Raw genomic sequence first — 20,725 nt, 5'->3', positions numbered from 1 at the left:
TTTCAGAAGCTCTGGCTGTGGAGAAGGATTCCCTTGTTGTGCTGCTCCAAACCTGAACCAAACCCCAGGATGATGCTCAAGCAGCAAACAGAGAGGACAGAGGGGGACATTTCAGGGGACAGCAAGGACCAGGTAATGAAAGTTGTGGGTTGTAAAGATTTTTTAACAGCTTTTTCAAGATATGTTTTATAATGCTCTGCTGAAGAGGAGAGGAAGTTTTTTTAGCAGACTGAAAACATGTGGGCTTCAGTAACTTGAAAATTTTCATAGATAGTATTTAACCAACTGCCCTGATTTACAGGCTGGGTTTAATGAATCAGATGCTACCAATAAATATGCAAAACACCAGTGGAAGACTAATGACAAGATTGGTTTCTAGCAGTTAATTGAACATCCTCTATAGTGAGATCCGTATCTAAATTTATTTAGGATCTAACAGACTTAGTTTGCTTTGGAGATTTCATGGACAGGCAAAAAAAATCAGCCTGAAAGAAAGGAAATAATGTCTCAGCCAATAACCAGAGGGTCTTCTGAAGGGATTTCAGAGGTTCAAAAACACCTCTGACAAATGAAATCCAAGTCATTAAGGTTCTTGTACCCTGTTATTTTCTTGACTGGGAAGTGTTCAGTGTGTTTTAGGATCAAGTCCAAACAATTTTTAAGGAGTTTGGTCTTGTTTTCAATGAAAGGAAAATAAAAAGGAAGCAAAGTATAATAGATAAGTAAGGCTAAATACATATTAAAAACAAAAATCTTTTCAAAGCAAAGAACAATGACCTCTTATCTAGAGAAGGTTCAGCAAACAGGTTAATTCTTCATATCACCTTAAAACTCTTGGGCTTGATTTATTATTCCCCTTATTTGTGCAGGAATTTTTATTTACCCCACAAGGCTCCACACTTATTACATGTACATGTGCTTGCCCAAAATATCCAGTGGTGGAGAGCAAGGCCCTTGAGCCAGAAAAGCAATCTGGGAGGTTCCTGGAAAGATCTCTGGGGATGCACAGTTACGTGTCACTCTGTCCCAAAGCAGCCCCTGCATCCATCTGCTCCTCAGGAGGGACAAAACTGATCTGGTTTGCAGATCATCAACAAGCTGGAAATTCAGCTTCCAGAAGGGCTAAGATTTTACAGAGAAGACACTGAGGAGCTGGTTCTTGTAACCAAGCCAGGTCTCATTTCCTAGAGAAGTGGCACGAGGTATTTAGTGAGTAAAAGTGACAGCATGGCCTCATCTGGCACTGCAAATTCACAGTCCTGTTTGAGCCACCATAAATCATCTGCTGTAAAGCCTCTGGTTTCCTAAAGGAGCAGCTTTATTTCATTAACTTTTCGAAAGTGACGTTGCTAATTGTACCATAATTTATCCAGGACCACAGTGTGAACTGCTGTTTTCAGTCAGGTTTTGGCCCTCATTGCCAAGAGTTTAATAAAGAAAAGAGGAGGGGGGAGTGAGGAATTGAAGAGAAACAAGAATGGAAGGGTATCTAAAAGGGGCAGCATTGGTAGATATTATAGATATTATCCCAGATACAAGCTGGGATATTCAGCAGAGGGATCTGAAGTGTCCCAGCAATGGAGCTGCAAGCTGAGTAAACAGGCAATTCCTCCCATCAAGGCTACTCCCTCCCATACTCTCAAGCATTTCCTACCCACCCATGAGTAGGATCAGCGTGTGCCTGGTATTGCAGGCTTGCTCTGGCAAGTTTAGTGAGGGGTTTTAAAATAAAAGTTCCTAGCAACAACCTGATTGAGGCCAGCAGCGAGCAGTTGTGTAAACTGAGGCATGTGCAAAGGTGTCAGGGAAAATACTGGGATCTGAATGCGTGCTTTAAATGCTGGAATGCAGCTGAAGGTGTCTTAATGTGACACTTCAAAGTACAAGCAGTGGTTTTGTTTGTTAAAATCAGTCTTGATAGTCTCTCAGTACTTTGAGAAGCTTGGTGGGCACTAGCTATGAAAATATCTGCAGTTATTCAGAGTTCAAGTAAGCACAGTCATGGATCAGTGATACTTCCCTTCTTTCCTTGTTTGTGGACACACATTGATACTATTATTTTTTTTGGTTGTTTTTAACTGGAAATTAAAAAGCTGCAGAGATTCACTTGTAGTGGGAATTGGGTCATGGGAGGCTGGGAATGACATTCAGCCAGTCTGCTCCTCAGGAAAATGTTTCCATTCAAACTTAAGGCTGCCCAGAATTTTTACCTCCCCTTATGGAGAACACCTTTTCACTTACACATTTGTAAGAAAAGAAAAAAAGTGTTTTCCCCCCAAGTCTGCATTTTTAGCGCATCTCTTTTGTGTGTGTCAATTCAGGATGAATTGTAAGGAGGGATTCTAGGTACAGGGAGAACTTTTTTCCCCATTAGGGCAGTCAAGGTGTGGAACAGGTGCCCAGAAAAATTCTGTGCTCTACTTCCATGGGGTTTTTCAAGCCTGACTGGATAAATCTCCCAGGTCTGATCTCAGAGCAGGATGGAGACCTCTCTCTCAGGCTGGAGAGCTCCCAAGGCTCCTTCTCACCTGAACTGGGCTGCTGTAAACAGATTCTAACCTATTAAGCAGCATGGAGAACTTTGCTACCTTTCTTTCCTCTGACTTGTTATAGTGTTCTTCAGGCAGGAATTGGGTGCAGTGAGGTTTCTGATTAAATCATGTAGGGACTGTCACACAACTTTTTTTTAATGCAACCTAAGTAAGTTCAAACCAAGCAAGTTCAGCCCAGCTGTGAATTAAGAGAAGAACTGTAAGGGAACCAGTTGGTGACCACTGGGCTAAACTGTGAAATTAGTGCTAAGAATAGTTAACAATGGGACATAAGCATTTAGTTTTTCAATTAAGGACAAATGATAGGAATGGAAAAACCTGCATATTATCATTCCAGTTTTTAAGGGCTGTTGTGTGTGCAGCCCATCCCAAGTGCATCCCAATGGGACAGTAATGCTGTCTGAAGCTGGCTGTGTGTGACAGAGGCAGCTCTGGAGCAGCCATGTGTGTGATGGTGCATTCCATGGGGATGGGCTCCATCCAGGCACATCCCACTGCTGTCCTGCTCTCAATGTTACAGCCAGATGAAAAACCACTTTTGGTTCCTGCTGCCTTTTTGCTGTTTTTCCTCTTCTTACACGCTTGGGATTTTTCTTGCTGGCTGAACCCCCCAATGACCATTGAGGATGTGAAAATCCAAGCAGTCCCTTTGGTGTGTTTAATGCTTTGCTTCCAGCTTCCTGCTGGGGGCTGTGGCAGGGGTGGGACCCCACCCTGAGGACCAGGCAGTGCAGTGGCTCCCCAGCCCCTGCCTGGTCACACATGAGGAATGTGAATGGAGCCCCCGGGGCTCCTCAGCCTCACCAGCCAGAACGTGCTGAGGCCACTTTTTGGCTGGCTTGGATGTGACAGATACTAAAACAAAGAATCAAATGCAAGGAATGAAATGAGCTGCTCCTGCTGCTGCTTTTGTCCCAGATGCACCACTGAACACAGCGAGTGTGGGATGTGATGTGCTGGCTCAGTCACACATCACAGAACCCTCTGAGTTAAAAGGGATCATCAAGTCCAGTCCTTAAGGTAAGAGGTGCATGCCCCATGAGCTGGTTTTAGTGAGGGACAGCTCCTTCTCCATGCACATCTTGTTCAGGAGAATGGGGCCTTGCAGGGCCCTGGAAGCTGTGCCAGTACTCAGTGTCACTGAATTTCAGTATTGCTTGCTCTGCCCCACAATAACAAACCCTGATTCCTGTGATGACAATATTCTGATATCAATACCTGATTGTTTTATATATAAATTCCACTTGACAGCTAACAATAGGATTATTTATACACCACTTTGTCATAATTACAGAAAATTTTGTCGGAATTTCCTAATGGAAATTTTTAACAATCCCAATTTTTAACAAAACTACACTGGTCTGTGCTCTCCCAAAAAAAGCTCAGCCTTCTGCAGCCTGTAGGGCCAGAAGTGGTTCCATTATGGGACTGAACATCTGATGTGCACCAGGCTGATTAGCCAGAGCTTTGGGGAATTGGCTTGGTGCTCAACCCACAGATAACAGCCACTAAATCCAGAGAGATGGAAAACATTCTGACTGTGCTTTCTCCAAGTGGGCACTGGGAGATACCTCAGAAAAGTACAGGTATCACCAATCTGCTCCTCAACAATCAACCTCATCCTGACATTTGTTAAGAATTGAGGACTGCCCTAAGCATAAATTAGGTTTGTTAATCTTTTCAAAAGTTGCTGCTTTTTAACTTCTGTTCTCACTGTATAAAATGTCCAGACCTTTGTTTGATCAAGTTTCTAAACTGTTGGCCTAACGCCCATCCCATGGCAGAGATTTTGGGAAGCATTTCCTTCTCCAACCATGCCACTTTCCAGCATCACAAATACTCAAACTGTGAATTTCAAAGGGGGAAAATGCAGCTACAAACCTGCCTTGATTATTTCTGTATGGTTTTGCTACACTTTGATCTGCTGTTAAAACCTCTCTTCATGCCCAAGCTGCTGCTCTCTCCTGTTGTCCTGTTTTTCAGTGTCCCCCTGTCCCAGGCTCTGCAAACAGCTGCCCTGCTCCTGAGCTGTTTGAGAGGGAAGGAAACCAAGCAAGGGAACAATTCCTGCATCCCAAACAGCCCCTGCATGGCTCTGGAGCTGGGGAATCCCCCAGGAAGCTTTTAGGAGGGTGGAGAAAGCAGAGACAAGATCAAGAGCAGCACTCTAAGCTGTGCTCAGGGGAAGAGCTGAGGGTGTTCGAGGGTGTTGCTGGGTGGATCCCCTTGGCTGATTTTGGGGTTTGGCTCCATTACATGGCTGTGCTTTCAATTTATTTCAAAGGTGCCTGGAGCCTTATAAATCTGCATACATAGTAAGGAAGAGATTCTCCTCACAGTGGATACTGAACTCTGAGTGTAACCAGAATGGAGAGAATGTTTGGATTTAAATACATAATGAAGCAACTTTTTTGTAAAAATGTCTTGTCTAGAAATGGGGAATTTTCCTTTTTTATAGGCATAGAGAGCCACAGTTTCTAACAGAGGAATACTTTGTCTTGGAACACACACAACAAAGCTTTCCCTTCCCCAAAATCATCCTTTTTCACATGCTGATTAAAATCTATGAATACAGTTTCTGGATTGTTTAAATAATGGTCAGTGTTTGGAATGGGGAAAATGGGTGGGTGTTTTTCCTTCAGCCAAATTTTCCTGCACCAATGCTCTCAGAAGTTTGGTTCTAACTCTCTTCCACCTCAGGTTAATTCAAGCTGGAAAGTTCTGCTGCTCCTGCAAACACTAGAAAGCCAAGAGGTGCTCAGTGAGGTTGTCTATAATTTTTATCTGCTTGTACACTGCTTTCTGCTGCAGGGAAAAAGTGCAGGAAATGTCAGGAGTATCTTTGGGTATTGCAACCATCCCCAAATTATTTTCTACTCCAGCAACACATAAGGAGAAAGTGGGAAAGAAAATCTGTCTTGATGCTTCAAGTTAAAGCAGATAAGACTGAGGAAGGTCTGGATGCAGAGCACATACAGGCAGGATGATGTCAGGGAAGAACATGATTTTTCTTTCCCCTTGGGAAGTGGGAATGACTTTTGGATTCTGCTCTTTCCTGATTTAGGCTCCAGCAACTTCTGGGAGGAATGAAGTCAGGTGTCATCCACAGCCCCCAGGGGCAGAGCAGGGGTTGCTCCAAAGCCCTGCTGATCTCTGATGTGATTCTGTGCTCATTCCCTGTGAAATATTCCTGTATTCCTGTTTAACTCACCCAAGGAGTGACACACAAGTCCTTGTTTTACCCAGGCCTTGTTTTAGCATCTCCAAGTTCTGTGGAGAACTGGCTCCTGATAAGAAAGTCTCTTGAGAGCAAATTCATTTATGAAGAAAGTGCTTTAAAAACTACAATCAAGGATTTGTTGCTTCTAAAAGTATTTTTAATTCTACCTACTCTGTATCTCAGACAATTGAAATTCTCTCCAGAGTAAGTTTAGACAGGAGAGAAATTGTTTGTCCTGGTTTTTATTTTTATAAGATAGGTCACATCAGCTGAAATCCCACTTAAATTTCTGCTCATTTTGCCATGTTTGATTCCTTTGCTCTGTGTAAGATTGGTATTAACTGTTAACTTGTTGCCAACCTCTTTAAAACCACACAGAACATTGTTACCTGACAAAAGCCCTTGCATTTCCCAATGCTAAGTACTTGTGACAACAATCAGCTTTCACAGTATTGAAAAGGATTTCTTTCTAAATTTATAAAGCTGCAAGGTATTCAGGAATTTCTTGTCCAAATTACTGCTTTTCTGGAATTCTGGGGGTTTATATCCCATAAGATACTCAAGTGCAGAGTCAAATTTGCTTAAATCATCTCACACTGGGTCATGCACCAGACCAGGAGTTTCCTTCTGGTTAAATCCAGCTCTTAAAGGAAGACTCAGCAATATCTCCTGCTCAGAGCTCATCAAAACAGGCTTAATTAATTAATGTCCACTCAAAGGCATGGATTTTTTAAATCAGGAGTAAATAAAGCCAGATTGAGAGTTTCCCAAAGTAAACATCTCTTCCCAGGAGCCAGACCTTCACACACTGAATCCTTTGTCATTCCATTGAAGAATTTCCCTTTGGAATTATTTATTTAAGCCTTTCAGTAACAGCAACAGACAAGGGGCTACTGAAAATCTAATTTTAAAAATGCTTAATTAAGAGCTTGGGATATATTTTGCTAGGAAAGGTCTAATTCATTCCTGGGCCTCAAGAACTTTTTGTTAGCACTGTAGCTTATAAAAGTATGTGCAACAAATGTTTTCTTAGTCACTTTTTTCAGCTTTGATCATATAATTATACCTAACAAAAACTAGACATTTCTCTACTCTGCTTACAACAGGACCAACCTTTAACATGGTTTCAGATTAACAAATGAAACACAAATGGAAATGAGCATTAAAGGTGTTTTATAATAACTGCATGTGTGCTAAAATAGTTCAGAGCTCTGTAATTTGCAAGTCCCTGTTGTATTTTTAGTAAAGTTAAAAGGTAGATGAAAGAAGGTACACACAGCATTCTTGTGTATTTAGTATAGTTTTTTTTTTTCAGGTTACATTTTGCTGTCTATTGAATTATGGCAAATAACTTTCTCTTCAAAACTGTTGCTAGCTGGCTGCTATGAAAACAAAATTTAGCAAATTAAAGATGAAACATATTTCTTTGTGAAATTCTGTACTTTTTACTAATGAACTTTATATGTCTGATTACCTATTCCATTGTCCTACAGAGAACAGAGATCTTATAAGCCCAGTTCAGATCTTCCAACCTTGTGGACTGAAGCATCTGAACCGTTTGACAGGTATGTGGCAGAATTCACTTTGATAAGAACCTTCAGCCCAAAGGAGGCTTACATTGCACATGACTTATTCTAGACCATGCATAAATGATGATAGCCAAAAAAAAAGCAGCTCAAAAAGCATCTCAGAAGGAAAGAAAAGAATAAATATTCTTTAAGTAATGAAAGGAGGTGGTCCAGCTCAGCTTCCATCAATCCCAGTTAACACAGACACAGCACAAAGGGGTTGCCATGACAAAGCGCTGCACAAGAGGAGTTGACTACACCACAAAAAATGTGGAATGTTTAAGATGCAACCTGGTAGGTGAACTCAAAAATTGCACTCTCCTTGTGGTTTCTACCAGACCAAAAATATCTTGCTAGGAGGGAGTCCTGTATCACTCCCACTGCTTCTGACGGTAGGAAAATGGCAAAGCAGCAAGTGTGACCACCCTGAATGAATTCCTGCAGTGCTGGAGACTCTGGGCTTGGCTGGGATTCCCTAGCAAAGGACAGGGAGAGCAGCACAGGCATCCCTGGGTGGTGCAGAGAGCAGTCAAACAGGTATCTGCTGCCTTTGCAGGAAGCTTTGCTCTTCCTGCAGGGCTGATTTGGCACACAGAAACAGCAGCTATCATCTGCCCTGGCCAGCACGGGAAGGGAGATAGCACTTGGAAAGAGAATAAAATGAGGAAAATAAGTTTCAAGTTTCAGCTCTTGAACTAGTATTCCAGCTTCCTAAATTTGTGTTCCGTCACTAGGGATGCTCAAGAAAAATCTTGGACCTTTGAAAAATGTGTCTGCAATGCTGAGATCCTTTGGAAATGTTCTAGCAAATGTGACTCAGTAACCCAGAGTACAAGAGTGAAAAGAAAACACAGGTAAGAGCACTTCCTTTATACACTAATTAATCTGAAGTAGGAATCAGGTTTGAAAATGGAGGAAAGAAGTGGTGGTTGAGAGAAAACCCTCCTGAGCAAAAAACTGGGGAGAGGAGGAGCACAGAGCCTTTCTCAGGAGACTGGGAGGAAACAACTGCTCAGAGCAAGCACAGTGAGAAATCCCAGTGGCAATAGTGTCACCATAAAATTACCTGAGAGAGGTGCTCCAAGCAGCTGCCAGGGTGCCTTGGCACTGTGATGCTGTGGAATGCATCCCTCTGGGAGCAGGTTTTGGCACAGGGAGCACAGCCTGTGCTGCCCCAAGTGCTGCTCTGTGCCCCCTGCTGCAGCAGGTGACCGCCCTCACTCCTGCTGTGGCTTTCCTGCCTTGTGGGATGCACAGATCTGAGTGTCTGCAGCAGGTACAGGGAATTCCTCAAGAGAGAAAGAAGTGCTCTGAGCTGTTTAAAGGGGTGCCAAGTACTCTGAGTGCCAAGTCAGGACCAGGCATGAGCACATTCTTCCCCTTTGCTATCTGGTGTTAGTCCTGATTGCATTGTGAAAAAGACCTCCGGCTTAGAGAGAGGAATTCTGAAGGAGGACAGATGGCTGGAGTTTGGACTTTCTTCAGGCCATGTGCCTCCTGAATCCATTTGCTGTGTTTTGTCTGTCAAAACATCAGCCTCCTCCGAGCTACTAAGGCAACAGGCTTTAAAATCAACAAAAGCAGCCCACGAGGATGACAGTCGAGGTGACTACTGTGTGATCCCATTCTCCTGCTGCAGGAAGCCATGAGAACTGCTAATGAGTTTACTTAAACTTGAAGTCCAGTGCTTGCCTGCATAATCCCAATTCAGGAAGCTAAGGTAAATACAATTTGGGGAAGCTTGCTTGCCTCTAGCACACTTAGCACGATGAGCAAATGGGAGGAATCTGTAACTGTAACACACTGAGTGTATTCCTGCAGGGGTCAGGACAATGGGAAAGCACTAACTGACTCAGGAAAGGAAAGCAGCTGCTAGTATTTATGCTTGTGATGGATGTTCACAGTAAAATGGTCAGACAGAACACAGAATATCTCTCCAAGGTCTTGACTTGACACCCACAGCTGTGCAAATAGCACAGATGGGAAGATGATTCAGAGTGGCCTGATTTCAAAAATGCCCAAAACCAGGCCCTCAAAACAAGATGGGTTTTTGTGAACGCCCCTGTGGACCCTGAGGGCTGCTAAAGAGATGCTGCTTTGCAGCAGCTTCACAGATTAACAGCTTGAACAGTTGGTTGGGGATGGGCTGATGAAAGATGATCTCTGCATGATGTATCCAAATGTACAAGGAATTAATTGGAGACTACGAACAGAGAGCTGTGAAAGTGTCAGCTTGTGTCCTTCTGTGGGTCCTCTTAGACCTGCAGAATTCCTATGGCTTGTCCCAGCAATGAGCATTGGAGGGGCACGTGTGACCAGGTCAGTCTCAGAGTGGCTACAGCTGGCAGCAAGTGCTCCCCACTCACTGGAGTGCTGCACAAACACACGGCCTGAGGGAGCCCTGGAGCTGCTGCCATCCCAAACCACCCAACCAGGCCTCATTTCTCCTGCCACAGGCTCTGTCCTCACCCTATCCTCAAGCTCAACAGGCCTAGTGGTGTCACAGAATCACAGTTTGGGTTGGAAGGGGACCTTGAGGATCATCTTGTTCCACCCCTTTCACTTTCCATTATCCCAGGTTGCTCCAAGCCCCATCCAGCCTGGCCCTGGACACTTCCAGGGATGGGGCAGCCACAAGGAGCCCTGAAGCATTTTTAAAAGCACTCCTTTCCTATAGGAAGGGGGAAAACTTTGCATGGTACAACAACAAGCTCTCAGAAACATTTCCATGGCTAAGAAACACCTATGGCTGTATTTAGGCTGTGTCTGTATCAGAAAATGGGTTGAGCCCATAGGATCAGATCCCAGCTTCCTGCAGAGGCTCCAAAATCCCAGTCCATGCCCTTCTGAGGCTCCCTGGAGCCTGGCCTGAGGGCTGAGTGCTCATTAGTGCTTGTGGCACATTAGTGGCACCCCTGGGGTGCATTTCAGGTTGAGTTTGAGCTGGGCTGGATGTGGCTGCACGTTCCAGGAGCTCTCAGGGAGGGGAATCAAAGCACAGTGAGTGGAGCTCATTAGGAGCTGCAGTGCCCCAGCCAAAATGCCAGGGAGGAGCCTCCTGCCAGGGCACAGCCAGGCTCTGCCAAGTGCACCTGCACTCCCACACCTTTAATGTTCTTCATGTGCCAGCTGCACATCCCTGACATATGTAAATATATATAATATAAAGTGATTTTTCTATGGCAAACATCATGAACTGCTCCCCCTTGTCCCTCTCTCCTTAACAGGACAACAAAAAGGATTCTACAGATGCAAAATTTAGCCTTATTTGACTTGTTCACAGTTAATTTCTTGAGTCAAAAGCATAGCTTGGGTATGATAAGTTACTTTGAAAAGTACCAAAAAAAGACCAAACAAAAACACCCCTTAACCTCTACCAGTGTAAGGATACCTAAGATGATTTTACAAGGGGAAGAATAACCACAGCACAGAAAACAAAATTCATTTTTTTCCTCCTTCCACAGAGGAGGAAAAAAGCACCCAATGTCCACCAAGTCTGGACAGAACTCTGGAAAAATGTCATTCTCCCACAGAAGCAAGCACTGATCTCTCATATTGCAATCTACCTGCCTCCTGAATCTGACATTGCAGCAGCACAAAGGGTTACAAACAGGCTGAAGAAACAGCAAAAGCTAATCTAGCTCAGGAGTAAAAATGTTTGCTTACTTTATTGCTTGTGTTGCCAACATGACAGGAATTAAGGAAAATGAGTTCCTTTCCCTTCTCAAGTTTACAGGTTATTTGGTACCTTTTTTGGTCCCTTTTTGCATTCAAGTGTCATTAACATTCTAGGAGAAGCCAGTACTTTCTTGCAGACTAGGTTTGACAAAATTGAATTAATTGGGTGATTTTCTTTTGAATTCAATAGGAGCAGACTCAAATCACAGAGAGCCTAACAACAAAGTAAAATAAAACTCAGGCCTGAGTGCAGGCACAGAGTGCAGCTATTCATGGGTTTTATCAGGGAAAAATATCTGGGAACCTGAGTTAATTCAGTAATTTGTTTTAAATTATTTCTTACTCTGTTTTTTGCTCTTCCCCATTACAGTGATACCCTCAGAGGGACAGGGCTGAACATCCAAGTGGCTTCCTGAAAGCGGGACCAGGTGCCACATATGGGAATCCTCCTTAGGGACCAAATTTAGGAGTGACAGTGAAGTGGGAACTGCTGGGGATGGAGGGGATTAGGTAAGGTCAGAAACTCAGAATTTAAAGCACACTTCAAGTGTTTATGTTGAAGCACAACTTTTTCCACATCAGAGACCTTTCTGCAGAATAACCTCCCTCATCTTTGCTTCACTTTGGGGGTTCCTGACATCACTGCTCATAAAGAATATCTTAAAAATGTCCCAGGAAATGTTTGCTACCCCCATTTCTAACACACTAGAACATGTTTCTGCTCACCAGTAGTTATAAAAATGTGCATCAGCACATCACTGGAGTGAAATCCACCAGGACCAGGTCGTTTATGGGCATTTATTCCAAGCCCAGGAGTGTGTTTGGCCTGTCATTCCCATACTGTTCCATGCTTGAAAAGGGAGTGGACACTTGTGCTAAAACAGAAGGCCCCTCACACTGCAGCATGATGTCAGTAATTCAGCTCCTTGGAGCACATTATTGTTTGAAACAGAGGCCTCCACACTTTCACATTGGTTATAAAATACTTAGTGCTGCTGGACTGGAAGGAAAATGTCATACATCTGCAAACAATTAGAAGGAGCTGGACTTCATATTTGATTTACTAAACAATAAAACAAGCTTAAGTGTGACTATATCTGTAAGTTACACTCCCTAGGAGCCTCAAGCAGTTATCATAGCAAAGTCTTTTAACCATAATTAAATAAATCCGCAGCGGGACCATTGCTGATCAAGATTATCTTTTATAAGATATTTTCAGCAGTGAAAAGCATGAAGATCATGAAGCTGAATGCATGCTTTAAGTGCTCCAAAACTCTTTCATCCTTCATTTCAAGCACACTGTCCACTACCCTTTTTCCAGCTGGAATGCATTCAATCCAATACATTTCAGCTTTTAAACACTAATATTTCCATGCTTTCTGCATTTAGATTGAAATGTTGGCATGAGGAAATGAGTAGCTTGATGCAGTCAAGCCCAAGATTTCACCATAACTTGTGTGCCTGCTGGTTAAAACTTTTGGTATTATAACAACACTTTGTTGTTGTTATAAATTAACCAAAGGCTTGGGAATTGAATAGGAATATTTAGTTGCAAGTTCCAGGAAGCCAGAGCATGGAGTAAAGTAATAGTAATCTATCACCACCAATTTCTCCTCAACCATACAGAAACCTTAACCAGTTGTCAGTGTCTCACTTAAACCCCAACTTTTGTTTGGAGCACAAAGTATGGGTACTAAATGCTGTCAAACTGCCCTACTGTATCCCAGATTTACACATCTAAAGCCAGCATAGCAAAAGGGACAGTCATGGTTTTGACATTTTCTAGCATGACTTGCATTTTTTATCAAAATAAAAATGTTATGTGCTGAAGTTGGAACAGTTTATTACAGTTCACCAGTGAAGAGCAGTGCCAGCAGCATCACCTGAAGGAGGGAGTACCAGGCCAAACCCAGCAGTTCTGCTCCTGGCTTTGCTGCTGCTTTGCCAAGTTAAACTATGGAAAAAGCCAATTTTCCATCTAAGGAAAATTTAGATTTTCCCCTGATGACCCCCAGTGAACGCCCAGGGTTAAGGAGATCTGACCTGCTGTGGTAGGTTCTGTACTTGACATGCTTGAATCAGAGTGACAGAAATGTTGGACATGAGCAGATAAGCCAGAAATGCAACTCTGAGGCTTTGCCTACAAAAATAACTCCTCCAGCCTCCATGATGATTACTGTGGTCCAGAATGACAGGGAATTTACTTACTAGTGATAAATAATGTCCTGTGTACATGAATACCAGGGAGAAGGAAACTACCACTGTGTATTACAGCCTGCCCTGATTACAGTCCCTAAAGTACTATTTTATGTGATTATACTGCTACAGGCCACAAAGTGGAAAAGATGAACCATGAGGTCAAGTTTTGCCCTCTCTTTGCACGGGTGTCCCTCCAATGTGCTTGAAAAGCAAGTTTGTGAGCAAGGGGTAGAATATATTTCTATGAAAGAAAACAAAACAATGGCCGAAACATTTGTTACTTCAGCAAGTAGAAGAGTAAACTGTTTATATAAAATAATAAATGAAACAGCCTTAGTTTACAGAAGTGCTTGTGAGGCTGGTTCCTGAATGCATACAATTAACATTGCTAATGCCCTGAGAATTTTTGGCACTGTGTGTGGTGTATGTACACTCAGATGAAAGCTCCTCATTGCCATAGTTTCAAAGAGTGGCAAGGCTGGGACTGGGAGCAAACTGGCAGGGTCTGCCTAGGGCTGCTTCCACAGAGATCACAAGAGCACAGGCTGCTCAGAAGTTGGGTTCCTACTGCTGGAGGAATATTCCTTATCCACAGTAAAAATACAGGACCCTTCTGCACTGCAGCCTGCTCTAAGCAAAACTTCATCCTGTGGTTATTTTTTGTTCATTCAGCATTCACTGACTGAAAAATACAGAGTTCTGCAAATCTTTCCAAATTGCTTATGCCTTGCTGCATTGCCCACTTATTTCAGAGCACTTTCTTTTCTGAACATAGTTAATACAACACAAAATGCTTCACTAGAGTCATTTTAAGACTTTTTTAAGAGCTGCAGACAACAGAATTAATTCAGTTCTTTAGCCCAAAAGCAGATGGAACAGACTTGTACAAGTTGCAACAAACTGCACATTCTGATGCCTTCAACAACAGCAGTGATATTTCTGTATTTTATTTTTGTATCTTTAAAGGTGTTCATGGAGCAGCAGCCCCTTGCAGTCAGCACAAGTGCTGCAGGCTGTCCTGCCCTGGCTCTGTGGTCACCCCCACTGCAGCTGCACGGGAGCAGAAGGAGGCAGGCAGGCCTGGCTTACCTTGGCACACGTTGTGGTCACTTTGCTCATACCCAGCTGCACACTGGATTTGGTGGCTTGGGTTGGGAGTGGCGCGCTGGGGGTCGGCCGGGGTCCGGCGAATGACGCTGTTCCGACCGCTTGTGGATTCTGCTGCTGCTTCTTCTCGCTCATTTACAATAATTTGCGCTGTTCTGGGTAGACAGAGGTATCCTCCATAGTGGTTAACACATTTCATCCCACCTTTACATGCATCTGGGACTATTTCACATTCATCAATATCTGTGGTTAGCAACAACACAAGTCATGCTTTTAACAGTCGAACCTTCTGCAACAGCCATTAACACAAAGAACACGACGAGACATGCACGCACACCTCCGTGTCCAAAACAGGAGTGTGCAGTGAGAATACTTAAAGAATACCAGTGACAAGTCTGTCTTTGAAAATTATTTACTGTACCTTTGCACCGTTGCCTAACAGGATCCCATTCATAGCCATCTGTGCATTGCTGTGGAGAAAAAAATAATAATTTGGTTACTCGGGATTCTTTGTTTTGAAAAACAGTCTAGGGTATTCAGTGAGCTCAAAGTGTGGCACAAAGGGAAATGCAATACCTTGGTAGGCTAGAAAAATAGCAATTGGTATATCACTGCTGGGCAGGAGCAGCAAAACCTGTGGTTTCTTCCCACTCAGAATGTTCTATGACACACAGAGAGTGCCTCAGTCTCAGGAAGTTCCCAAGATATTGTTTGTTGTGAGCAGGCTGGGGAGCAAAGTGAGAAAACCATTGCTTTCTCCTTCCCTTGTTCCTGTACCATCTCTCCTTGGCTGAATCCTTGGATGATCCTTGGTGTGACCAAGCTGACCAGAATGAAAACCTTTTTATGAAAAGCAACGAGATTTTCTGAATTTGGATCTCATTCCCTGCCTTCCAACAGGTGAACCTCTTTCATGTTCAGGCTCTGTTTGCCAGAGGGACCAAGAGGACTCTGTGTCCCTGGACTTCATCCTCTCTCCCATTAGCACTCTAGCAATGGGGAGGGATCCCATGACAGCTGGAAATTCATTCACATGCTTTTTAATCATATGACTCCAGGAACTGCAGTCTAGGAAGGACAATTTATATTGTGAGACACACAATAAACGGTTAGAGTTTATAACAGCAGGACTACTTATTTATACAAGACTTTGCAGAATTCAAACAAGGCTACACTCAGCAGCTATTCATATCAATGCACACCAGCAAGTTCAGGAAATATTTTAAATAGTCTGCTCTGCATCTTCATTATTCCTCTGCCCAAAAACATTAAATTATCCAGAGGCCAGTCACTTTAATCGTAGGTCACAGTTACAGAGACTGATTAGCAAAGGATCATGGTGCTACCAACTGCAGCAGGAACATTTAAAATATTAAAATATCATTGAATCAACCAGACTGTGCTGTGTAGGTGCATCTTGGGCTGCTCAGGGTATTACTTTAATGGCCCCATACAAAAAAGGAATGGAGTTGACTAATGTAATTAGTCACAGTCAAGCAAGCTAAATCTTATTGCAACTCCTCTGCTGCTGAGGGACTTTCAAATGGCAAACTTGACTTTCTGATGCCAAGATCCACTTGTTGCAGGCCCGATCCTCAAGTTATTTTAAGGGACTTGTTACTGACAGACTCTGACTCAGCAGGAGGCTTGAAAATATTTTCTTCTCTTGCAGGTGACACCAGTGATTTGTCAAATGTGGCAGCGAGTTGCAGCTTGGAAGGGTTTTTCTCCCCAAGGGGTAAGTGGACACTCTCTAAAGGATTGACTACATGCTGAGTTGACAACTCCAGAGTTACTGTAGCTATGAAAAGGCAAACCCAAAGGAAAACAGCTAATTCATGCATTTACTGAATCACCCAATTCCTGTTAATGCACAACAGAAGTACTGTCTGTTTAACTGCAAGGAGCCAAGTCCATCTATTACTGCAGCCAAAGGCTTTTACAATAGCAAAGGATTTGGCCCTCCATGGATACAATGTGTGCATGAGAAACAGTAGCATCCCACCAGCAAAATCTCCCAAAGCTGGGGTTTTTTGTTTCATTTTACATGATCAGCATTTAACTATCAGTGAAGCACCTAAGGGCTAAGACCTCCTTGAAAAGGGAACATAGGTGCCCAAGTCACATAGAAATCTTCCTAGAAATGTTCAATTGGTTCACAGAATTATGTGAAATGCTGTATAATTAAACCCCCCTCATATAATAACTGTGGGGAAGGAGGAGGGTGGGATCCCTGTTTAGTCCAGATTTTCAAAAGGTACTTACATCTTCAGTTTCCACTTATATGCAGGGACTTTAAAACAAAAGTAAATCACAGAAGCCTCTAAATAAAACTACTCCCAGCCTTCAAAACCCTAATGCTTCTAAAGCCCAGTGTTAAAGTATTTTATTACTGACTTCCTGATGCTCACTTGAGGCTTCTTTAAGCCCTGACTTCTACAAGAAGGTCCAACTCTGCAATATTTACTTGCTTGAGCCATCCCACTGACTTCAGTGGGATTACTTGTATAAGACAATCCTGGGCTTTGGCTGTGGTTCTCTAACTTTTTGCATGTGTGCAGAATTTTCTGCTTGTGTGGCATTGGGCTGATGTGTGTGCACATATCCAGAGGTCCACCCATATGAAGCAAGTTGCAGGGATTACAGCTGTAATCAGATGTGAAAATGTGGGTTTTTCCCCAGCCCAAGCTGGGGTAATTGCCACTCCTTCCATGACATGCATTATGCAAGCCAAGCACTGAACACAAGCAGATTGAAAAGAAAAAGCCTGACAAAAAGACCTTTAAATCTCTTAGCCTGCCACTTGTTTGCAAGCAAAACCTATTTCCAGTATTCTTGAACAATTTTATCAAGCCATGCAAAGCCACTGCTCAAATCCAGCTCAGAAAAGAACAGTCCCATGATCACTCCAGGATTCAGATGCTTCATTAAGAGCCCCAAATTTGGAAGTACTTACATTTTGTTAAAAACAGCTTGAAACATCCATAAGAAAACACAAAAGAATGTTTGACCTAATTATCTGTCAAACTCCATACATTTCAAATGAAAGTCCTAGGGACCCTGCCTTTATGAAAATGGATTAAAAAATCATTAAAACCTCCTAATTTTGTTCAGTCCCTCAAACGGAGTACACAGATAAACTTTTCCAACAAGCAGTTGTAATGCATTTTGCTCAATCTTGTCCACTTAAACTTTTTAAACACTGTTTGAGTGCAGGAACAGCTTATTTTATGGTGTACATTCAAACTCAGCGACCTCTGTAGCACATGCTATACATTGGCAAGAAATTCGGTTTTTCTTAAGGGTCATTTAGCAAAGAATCCCCGCAAAGCAGTAGTTATCTCCGAGTCTATTAAACCTTACCGTGTACGTTATGGTTTCCTCAGTTTCCTGTGAATGTACTGTAGTAAGAACGAGCGCAGCCAAGAACATAGCTGTCAACATCGTGAACCTTGAAAGAAAGGAAAAACAAATCCAGCAGGAATGCTTTTAGCGCTCTGCTTTGCAGGGAGAGGCTGCGGCACCCCTGGGACCGGGTCCTGCCGGGGGAGCCCACCCAGCCCTACCTGGGACGGGCGGCCCGCGCTGCCCGCTCGCTCCCGCAAGGAGAGGCTGAGGCTTGGCCGCGCTTCCCAGCCCGGGGATTTTATCCAGCTGGGAGCGAGGGGCGGAAATAACCAGTCAATGGAGTTTAAAACACCCCAGCGCTCACCGGCAGCAGCGCCGGACGAGGCGCGGGCAGCGGCACTGCCCGCCCGCCGCACGCTTTGGGGCGGAAAAGTGATTTTTGGGTCCAAGCGAGGCGTAGGGGACACCCCCCACCTGCCGGGCTCTGCGGGACCCGCTGGGGCAGAGCCGTGCCCGGGGGGCGATGGGCACGGAGCCGCCGCGCTGCCCGCTCCTACCTGCGGGACCGGGCGAGCGTCGGTCTCTGCTGCCGTGCACCGCCCCCGCTGCGCTGCCGGCGGCCGCTCGCTCCCCTTGCCCTGCTGCCGGTGCGGTGCCGGCGGCCGCTCGTTCCCTTTCCCTGCTGCCTGTGCGGTGCCGATGCGGTGCCGGCTGCCGCTCGTTCCCTTTCCCGCGGTGTCCGTGCGGTGCCGGCGGCCGCTCACTATCCTTCCCCTCGGTGCCGTGCGGCGCCGGCGGTGCCCGTTCTCCCGCTGCCGTCAACCGCTGTTTGTCCGTCCGTGCCCGGCGGCCACGCTTCCCCCGCTGCTGTCGGTGCGTGCCCGGTGCCGGCCCCGGGCTAAATAGAACGGGCGCCCGTCCCGCCGGCACCGCGCGCGCCCCCTGCCGGCGCCGCGGGAGCGCGCGGGGCAGGTGCGGCCCCGCCGCCATATTGGGGCCGTGAGGGCAACCCCGGGCGCGGCCCCGGCGCGGGCAGCGGGAGCGCGGGAAGCCGTGAGGAGCGGGCGGCCGCGGCCACTGGAGCCGCTCCCTCAGACCCGGGATCTGCTTCTTCACACCGTTCTGGTGCCCTATCTCCGCTCCCTCACGCCCCTCGGGTACCCCAGCCCCGGGAGCCGCTCCCTCACGCCGCTCCGGTACCCCAATCCCGCTCCCTCACGCCGCTCCGGTGCCCCAAACGTGTCCCGGTTGGGATCTTCGAGGAAGGGCAGCGCGGCCATCGTTTTGGTGTCTGTCGTGAGTCATGGAACTGTAGAATCCTTAAGGTTGGAAAAAAAGAGTTTTGAGGCTATTGGGTCCATCACTGCCATGGTCTTATTTGCACCCGTAACCAGATGTGGAAATGAGAATGGAAAACTGGGTTTTTCCCCAGTCTAAGCTTGTATAATTTCCTCTCCTTCCATGACATGCATTATGCAAGGCAAGCACTGAACACAAGCAGATAAAAAAGAAAATAAACTCACAAAAAGGCCTTTAGACCTCCTACACTTCACTTGGTTGCAAACAGAACTTACTTCCAATATTCTTGCCCTCACGTCCCACATCCACACATTTTGAGCATTTCCATGGGCGGTGACTCCAGCGCTGCTTTGAGCAGCCCCTTTCAGTGCTTTGCAACTCTTTCCTTGATTTTTTTTTCAGTAATATCTACTCTAAACCTCCCCATGAATTTTAAAATATCAGGACTATTGATGTGTTGTGGCTCTTAAAAACTCAGTAGTTAAAAGCCATGAGGAGCCCTCCACAGGGCAGTGCCTGTTCCTCAGACATGGCCCAAATTCAGCAATCATGACTTCTAAAAGTCATTCCAGGCTATGAAATGCTGTTATTTCCCCACCCAGGGGAAAGCTCATGGACAGAAGGAAGGATGAGGAGGCCTTGCAGGGGTTTAGAAGCTTTGGAGGGTTTGGGTGAGGAGAAGGTGTCCAGAAATGTGTTCATTAGATCTTTATCTAATTCCCCAGTTTGGCTTCTGCGGGGCCTGTGGCACAGTACAGCACCTCTGTTGTCTTCCTATAGTTCAACAGGAGGTCTTTAGTTTTAAAATAAGTTTTTGTCTCCTTAATGTAGACCATGAAGGGCCTGGAGAACTGGAAATCTGAAAAAATGTCTTACACTGCTGGCCTAGAGAATGGCTTTCCTACACAACCCCATAATTTTTAACATTCAGTTAGAGTTGATCCTACATAAAGCATGAGTTCTTTTTTGGACAGCCATACAGTGCTCATTAATTTTGTCTCTGGATCAAATCACTTCTTATCTGTTCTAGAATCAGGCAAGCTGGTAGTTTTAGAATACTTGGAGCTGCAACCATATGTTGCCTATCTTTTATTTTTTAGGTGAGAGAAGGTAGGATTTTCCCTCCCTCATTGCTGTTTCTGTGCTTGCAGGTAAGTGGAACTCCTGAAAATGTATTTACAATCCACACACCTCACCGGTAAATAAAGAACAGAAGCAACAACATGGTGGAATAGAGAGAATCTAAGTTAACTGCATTATAGGACATTTTGTGTGTACTTTTGTGTGCATATTAATTTCATATTTAACAGGCTGTCTTTTGACATGTGTTCTCCTGCTCCAAAATGATTCCTTTAAAGCCTACATTCCATTATTTAGGAATACAGCCTCATAGTGTTAGATTGACTCTGAGTTGTTCATTTCTGTGGTGTAAATTGGATTCCAGTTTGTGATGTGGTCCCTTATATATTTCAAACTTTCCTGTTTCTTGCTTATAGAAAGAAATGCAGGTATTTCTAATAATCTAATGAATGCAAAATAGCATCATAACTGCTTTTATCTGCTATGGCTATACTATTGATGAGTATTGAATTGCCATTTGAATTGTGGCATTGTCAGCCATGCCACACAAAAAGAGAACAAAATTCAAGTTGTTGGGTTCTGGATTAAGTAAAAAATTTAAAAAGTCTTGTCTTAAGCTACCACATAGGAAAGCACTGCCTGTATTACGGGACTGCAGTTGGTTTTTTCCCTCT

The 20,725-nt window shown here is 44.4% G+C and overlaps 1 protein-coding gene and 1 long non-coding RNA gene across 3 annotated transcripts in view; one reads left to right on the top strand and one right to left on the bottom strand.

Annotated features, from left to right (window-relative positions):
• EFEMP1 (EGF containing fibulin extracellular matrix protein 1) overlaps nucleotides 1-18,596 on the bottom strand; it is a 45,691-nt gene extending 27,095 nt beyond the window's left edge. The window contains exons 1-4 of one of the 2 annotated variants that reach the window (XM_074536661.1): nucleotides 18,230-18,596; nucleotides 17,688-17,775; nucleotides 14,746-14,794; nucleotides 14,307-14,567 (exon numbers count right to left, since the gene is read on the bottom strand). In XM_074536661.1, coding sequence (XP_074392762.1) covers nucleotides 14,307-14,567; nucleotides 14,746-14,794; nucleotides 17,688-17,768 — 391 coding nt within the window. In that variant the 5' untranslated portion in view covers nucleotides 17,769-17,775; nucleotides 18,230-18,596. Of the gene's footprint in view, nucleotides 1-14,306; nucleotides 14,568-14,745; nucleotides 14,795-17,687; nucleotides 17,776-17,890; nucleotides 18,040-18,229 lie in introns of those variants that run through there. The other variant, XM_074536662.1, reaches the window with a different exon arrangement.
• LOC141728454 (uncharacterized) overlaps nucleotides 1-20,123 on the top strand; it is a 60,688-nt gene extending 40,565 nt beyond the window's left edge. Inside the window, exons 2-6 of the long non-coding RNA XR_012579369.1 lie at nucleotides 7-132; nucleotides 7,266-7,337; nucleotides 8,075-8,194; nucleotides 15,997-16,062; nucleotides 20,072-20,123. This is a non-coding gene — a long non-coding RNA (uncharacterized LOC141728454). The remainder of the gene's footprint in view (nucleotides 1-6; nucleotides 133-7,265; nucleotides 7,338-8,074; nucleotides 8,195-15,996; nucleotides 16,063-20,071) is intronic.
• The last annotated feature ends 602 nt before the right edge of the window (nucleotides 20,124-20,725 follow it).

Source organism: Zonotrichia albicollis, chromosome 3 (genome assembly GCF_047830755.1).
Source record: "Zonotrichia albicollis isolate bZonAlb1 chromosome 3, bZonAlb1.hap1, whole genome shotgun sequence".
Classification (NCBI taxonomy): domain Eukaryota; kingdom Metazoa; phylum Chordata; class Aves; order Passeriformes; family Passerellidae; genus Zonotrichia; species Zonotrichia albicollis.
This window is presented reverse-complemented; position numbering and strand designations above follow the sequence as displayed.